The 6236-nt window shown below is 36.4% G+C and overlaps 3 protein-coding genes and 2 long non-coding RNA genes across 5 annotated transcripts; 4 read left to right on the forward strand and 1 right to left on the reverse strand.

The window, feature by feature from the left end:
- The first annotated feature begins 32 nt into the window (after positions 1 to 32).
- On the forward strand, positions 33 to 453 carry LOC109583498 (uncharacterized). The gene is made up of 3 exons (XR_002185550.1): positions 33 to 132; positions 196 to 272; positions 323 to 453. It is a non-coding gene; the product is annotated as an uncharacterized LOC109583498 (long non-coding RNA).
- A 20-nt stretch (positions 454 to 473) lies between these two features.
- On the reverse strand, positions 474 to 1746 carry LOC100636962 (short-chain collagen C4-like). The gene is made up of 5 exons (XM_019998882.1): positions 1652 to 1746; positions 1505 to 1597; positions 1411 to 1452; positions 1316 to 1363; positions 474 to 1240 (listed from the first exon to the last, which is right to left on the reverse strand). The coding sequence occupies exons 1-5, from the start codon at positions 1722 to 1724 to the stop codon at positions 630 to 632; spliced, it is 867 nt and encodes a 288-aa protein (XP_019854441.1). The 5' UTR covers positions 1725 to 1746; the 3' UTR covers positions 474 to 629.
- Positions 1747 to 1887: 141 nt separating this feature from the next.
- LOC105311867 (small ubiquitin-related modifier 3-like) lies at positions 1888 to 2758 on the forward strand. Its single transcript, XM_011406900.2, is given in 4 exon segments — positions 1888 to 1980; positions 2024 to 2086; positions 2249 to 2398; positions 2594 to 2758. Coding segments are annotated over 4 exon segments (300 nt in total). The 5' UTR covers positions 1888 to 1962; the 3' UTR covers positions 2663 to 2758.
- A 263-nt stretch (positions 2759 to 3021) lies between these two features.
- LOC109583499 (uncharacterized) lies at positions 3022 to 3916 on the forward strand. The gene is made up of 3 exons (XR_002185551.1): positions 3022 to 3104; positions 3767 to 3824; positions 3888 to 3916. It is a non-coding gene; the product is annotated as an uncharacterized LOC109583499 (long non-coding RNA).
- A 159-nt stretch (positions 3917 to 4075) lies between these two features.
- On the forward strand, positions 4076 to 5807 carry LOC100637090 (calpain-15-like). Its single transcript, XM_019998881.1, has 6 exons — positions 4076 to 4174; positions 4439 to 4600; positions 4740 to 4922; positions 5026 to 5212; positions 5274 to 5452; positions 5513 to 5807. Exons 1-6 carry the CDS (start codon positions 4149 to 4151, stop codon positions 5685 to 5687), a joined length of 912 nt encoding a protein of 303 aa, XP_019854440.1. The 5' UTR covers positions 4076 to 4148; the 3' UTR covers positions 5688 to 5807.
- The last annotated feature ends 429 nt before the right edge of the window (positions 5808 to 6236 follow it).

The following is a 6236-nucleotide window of genomic DNA, read 5'->3' on the forward strand; positions in this document are numbered from 1 at the left end:
AATTTCATTCACTAGATCATCATGTGTAGTATTTGCATGCATAAAGTATAATCTATTCATGTTGTATATAGCGAATGATTGAATACATTCAAAACCAAGAAGATGAGAAAAAGCACTTGCTAGAAAAGGGTGGTAAGCCTTGAATCGGATCATTAAGTATATATTAATTATTCACTTTTAATTATGTGCATGCAGTAACTCTGAATCAAAAAGCTGCAGGCACTTTTGAGAAAAGAAGATACATCACAAAGAGGAAAAGGTGGTATCAGAAGGTAAAGAAATAATTACAGAACTGATGTGTCATTTTCATTCTTTTATGTAGTGTTGCATTGTATTATAGCATAATAGCGAAAATCATCAAAACATTAGTAAAGCACTTTTTTGAGGTGTATGATGCTTTACTGAGGTGTATGAATTTTGAGGTGCATGAATTAGTGTGCACTTTTAGAGGTGTATGAATCATGTGATTTAAATATTTTTCTATAAACTTTGAAAAAAACAACTATAAAAAGAAACAGCTACAAAATAATCTCTGACACTAAAACTATTATATCTACAGGTCTAAAGTTTATGATGATAATTAATGTTCCGTATCCAAAAATCAGTTGAAGATGATGATGCTTCTTCTTTTAGCGAGTACAAACTGAGCAGGTTATAGCAATATTGGCATTGTAAGGACCACAGGGCATTCCCCTGTTGCAAACTGGTGTCACAAAGTATAGCAGTGCACCATTAGTGTTGCGATTGCTGCCATGAATCTTCTCTCCAGCTTCATCAATGCATTCAAAGACTCTATTATGAGGATGGCCTCTGTGATCTGCCATCAAGTAACCTCTATATTCCTGGGTCCATGAGTCTGGACAGGTGATCCTACCAGGCAACTGCATTTTAGTGGATTTGTCAGGAACATAACACACAGCACAAGGGACGTTCCAGTCGTGGTTTCTCCAGATCCTGTTATGTGATTCATACTCTGTTCCATACATGAATGAATAGTGTCCAGGGTTTTGATGGCTGAGATGTCCCACACCACTGGTTGGCATACACAAGAGGTTTGCTCCTCCTCCATGCTGATTAAATCCACTGCCTCCAGTGTATCCAGCATAGACTAGCTCTGCTCCACTACGACAATGTGTCCTTCCCCAACGAGTGTACACCACACCACTCCCACTGTCAGGAGAGAGAGTGATGGTAAACTTCTTTCCTTGCCCTATTTTTAGCTGAATGGATTGCTCTGCAACTAAAAATAAAAATTTAAGACACTTAATAGTATCATCCTTATGTTATGGAACATATAAATTAAAGTGAATCATACCTTCTTTGTCTCCATCAGCCTGAGTTGCTTCTGCTTTCAGACCAACATCTATAAGTTATTTTGAAATCATTCATGAGAAATTCATTAGTCATTACCTTGCTTTGTAGGCTCAGTATCAGTTTCATCACCTTTAAAATCTATATATTGAAAGATAAGTACATGCAATATTAAATCAATGGTGCAACTTACCATTGTCATTGTTAATTTGTGTTTCTCCATCAAACTGTTTGCCATCACTTATTTCTTCAGTGTTACCATTATCAGGGATTATATCAGTCGACTCTATTGTTATAAAGAATAAAATGACTCCAGCATACATGCAATGGATACTTTTACCATCGGTTGCGATGCGACAATTAATACTTTCCACCAGCAATACAAGAAAAGCAAGCAACAAGATGTTCTTCATAGTGAGATTCAACTAATACCTGCTTTTGATATGCTGGAACTGTGTTGAATCATCCTTTATATACAAGCTCTGCTTCCTGAATAATACATTCCAGCATAACGCCCACTCACATAATAAGCTTATCTAGTTATTAATAGTTTATTAATAAACATTAATTAGAATTATCTTCATTTCAGCCATATTTTCCTCGTGAAATTCAATTTCTCCCTCTCTTTCTGTCTTCCTTCCTAATCTTATTATGTCAGAAGATTCAAAGGTACATCTAGTGATATGATACTATAATACTTTGTTGTTTTTAGCCCGATGTAAAGCCAGATGCGGCAGGATCTGGAGAACACATCAATCTCAAAGTAACGGGGCAGGTTAGAACTTACCTTCTTGCTGCTTTCTCTTTTAAGTACATATATTGTGTCTAGTACATTGTATGATAGTGTTAATTAATATAAACCACACCTTTTCAGAATTTAGCATAATTATGTTGTTCCTTTTTTGTTTAATTTTGATGTTTTCTCTCTCTTCTCAAGGATGGCTCAGTAGTACATTTCAAGATAAAGAAGAACACTTAGTTCAAGAAGCTAATGACGGCTTATTGTGACAGACAGGGCTATCAAAGGAATGCCATTAGGTTCATATTCGATGGTACACAGATACAAGAGGATCAAACGCCAATTGATGTAAGAGGAGGAGGGAAATATACAGCTGCAATGAATAGTTGGGAATTAATATTGCCTATTTGTCTTTGTATTTACTTAATGACACTCAAGTGCTAAACCGTCTGTAAGATTAATAAATTTAATAAAACACCAGCTGTAATTTCCGCCCATAATTATTACAAATATTTGAACAGTTCTTTCTCTCCCTCCCAATAGTTGGATATGGAAGACGAGGATACCATAGAAGTGTTCCAGGCGCAAACAGGAGGGGGCAGAGTTTATTAATAGCTATACCTCTAAGCTCATTCTCATCTCCCTCTCTCTCTTTCTCTCTTTCTTTGAAATCTCAACGAAACACCAAAACAGTATATGAACTTGCATATACTGTCCTCAAGGTGTTTATTTGGTAAAACTGTGTCGTGATGGCCTTTGGCAGACCATACTAGTCGATGACTATTTCCCTGTTACTGCAGATCTTTGGAACAATCAACTAGTTTTCTCAAAAGTAAGTAACAGCATAAACCTCTTACAATCTTACATTACCTCTTTCTTCTTGTTCTTTCTCTTCTTCAAGGCTCGTAGAGGGCAGCTATGGGTTCCACTGATGGAGAAAGCAATGGCTAAGATGTATGGATCATACGAATCTCTTGATGGTGGTACCATCATTAGTGGTCTCTCAGTATTGACTGGGTTTCCTTGTGATGTGATACACTTAAGAGCTCATCATGTAGGTACTATAACTGCAGACTTAAATGTCCTTTAAATGTGTTTGAAGATTTAATCTTATTGCATATAATGATTAATATACCGTAGGTCGGGATATATTCGCGGCTGCAATTATTCGCGGTCATAAAAAATTTTCAATTAAAAACCATGGAAACCGAGGTGTTATTTTAATTGAAAACGGCGCGATAGTGAAGAAAAGCACCTTGCTGCAGTGTTCTTGAGCTGTTGTTCTTCTTGTGTTACTAAGCCTTGGGCTCTTTGGAGCTGCTTTACCGGTTCTTTTCAGAACTAGTGCCTCGCCGTATTTTGGGGCTCTCCACCCATTCTAGTTAGTGTTTATTGACTTGGGCGTGGTTTATTATCACCAGCGCTGCAGCACGCGGACCAGCAACAATTTGCAGCAAAGAGGCTGAAAGAGCTCTGAGGTAGCGGTCCATACAAGAAGTTAACAGATAGAGAAGGACTCGCTATTGGTGAATGGCTCCACTATGGCTGCTAAAGAACAGATGAATAGCTGAACACTAAACACGTGGTCTTAATTGTCATAGCAACGCTCTAACAGTTTCCATGGTTTTTAATTGAATTTTTTATGACCGCGAATAATTGCAGCCGCGAATATATCCCGACCTACGGTATACTTTTTTATGTTATGTATGCGTGTAGATGAGGAAGTTGAGCAAGAGCTCGTGTGGGCTAAACTCCTGAGTTTTAAGGAGTCCAAGTATGAACTTTTGCTGTTTTAAAAATTTGAAATTTAAACAATCCATTTACGTATTTATGACAGGTTTCCAATGGCAGTTTGTAGCAGTCCAGTTGATCCCACTGAATCCATTGATACAGAACTTGGTATTCAGCCATTTCATGCTTATTCTATATTAGACATAAAGCAGATTGGAACAGAAAGGTAGGGTACATGTGTACATTCAAGCATCATTCAATTATTTTTTGTGTTATTCTTTTAGTGTTGTAGTGTTGAGAGATCCATGGGGTCACCGTGGGCACTAAACCAGGTAGGGAATGGAGAGAATCTGAACCTGGAACTTTCATGATCGGATCAAACCATCTCTTCAAGTTAGTCGAAAAGCAGGAATTCATTTAGAAAGTCCTAAATAGCATTTTTGGTTGCCTGCCGAAAAATTGGCAAAATGTTTATTATGTATGGACTACGCAAGACTAGGACTATGCAGCATGTACAGTCAATCCACAGTTTTCCGAATAATACTTAAAACATCCTTCATTTATTTATAAAAAGATTGAGATTATGATTATTTTGCTTATAGCTCTATTGTTTTTCCTCGTCTTTTCCTTCTTTCTTCCCTGTAAACTTTTGCTCAGATACTTTTCTCATGTTGATGTGTGCTACTATCATTCTGACTGGCATAGCATTCGTGTCAAAGGTCAATTCCCACATCATGCCCCATCACATCTTGAAGTACTCACTTTTCAAACCTTTGAACCAACAGAGGTCAAAATATGCCTCTATCAGCCCTCATACCGGTAGCATAATAATACATGCATTATTCAGTGGGTTTGATTTTGTGAGCATTGCACTATAATAGTTGCTATGATTCTAAATGGTATTATACTTTTACAGAAGTGTATGTATGTTTTATTATAAGAGTTATGTATTTTATAGAGGCTGTAGGGAAGAGAGTTATAAGAAGGTGGATATATTGCTGCTACTGGTACGGTATGATGACAGAGGAGGATCACTGGATAAACTTGAAGGATCACTACCATTCCCTTTAGAATGTATTGCCACTAGCAAACATAACATGACCTCAGTGGTCACCTGTTCTGCAATTCTTAATCCAGGAAGGTACTTTAGTATAGGCCAAATTTCGCCAAAAATGAAAATTGGAGAATTCTCAATTTTTTGCAATTTTTCTATGCATATAACAGTAACTTCTATTTGTATATAGGTATTCTGTTATACCATTGAGTTTTAAGAATTGGCATGCAACTTTGTCACACGAGAGTCCTGTCCCATATGTCATAGGATTGTTTTCTGCTAAAGTGATTGAATGGGTTGAGCGTGCACCCACTAAACCAGGGTATCTGTCTGAATCACTGTTCCTGTTGGCAAGGAAGGAAGGGACACTCAGAAGTGTAAGTTATTTTTTGTACTCATACAGTAGTATTCTATTCAATTTTATCTTTCGTTGCTTAGTTTAATCATCACTTAAAGTTGTACGATGTTCATATTTCTCGTTCCCTTTGGTTTGTTGTGATTGAGAATCATGACAAGTTCTACCACTACAGAATATCCATAGACTTTACTGGCACAATCAATCTCAAACTATCAAGAAATGGTCTTCAGATAGATGACTACATACCACCTCAGCATAGGTTAGATTATTAACTATTAAGTGATTGATATTATTATCAATATATGTGATCTAATTACAGGCAAGTTTTGGTGGTCATTTTTCCCGAAGATGAGCAAAATGTGATTCACAGGTATCAGTATAGCATCAAGTCTCAGCCATGTATGCACAATCCTAATGGAGAGTGGGGATCATTCATGAGCCCTTCACCGACTGATGCTAACAGAGAGCTGCATTCACCTAGACATCTTGTGTAGTTTAACTGTTATAAAAAGAAGCAGTACCACTATTTTATGATTTTATTGCATAAAGATTCTATCTGATTAATTTTGATATGTGAAACTTATTTTTGATTGTTAAAGTTCTCATTCACTATATATTTGTATTCACGGTCAATGAATCAAATTGCAGTGATTATTCATAATCAACACTTGTTTGTTCTGAGCCTCGCCCAAGCTTGTTTCTTAATTCTCATCTTTATATTAAAATGTAAGCTTTCAATATTAAAGTTATATTATTATCTGATGAAACTTGTTAGGTCAAGCAAGTCTAGTGACAATAATGTGAAGCAAGAGGTAATGACAATTTCATTCACTAGATCATCATGTGTAGTATTTGCATGCATAAAGTATAATCTATTCATGTTGTATATAGCGAATGATTGAATACATTCAAAACCAAGAAGATGAGAAAAAGCACTTGCTAGAAAAGGGTGGTAAGCCTTGAATCGGATCATTAAGTATATATTAATTATTCACTTTTAATTATGTGCATGCAGTAACTCTGAATCAAAAAGCTGCAGGCAC

The sequence above is a fragment of the Amphimedon queenslandica genome, unplaced genomic scaffold, assembly GCF_000090795.2.
Source record: "Amphimedon queenslandica unplaced genomic scaffold, v1.1 AMPQUscaffold_13302, whole genome shotgun sequence".
Taxonomy (NCBI): domain Eukaryota; kingdom Metazoa; phylum Porifera; class Demospongiae; order Haplosclerida; family Niphatidae; genus Amphimedon; species Amphimedon queenslandica.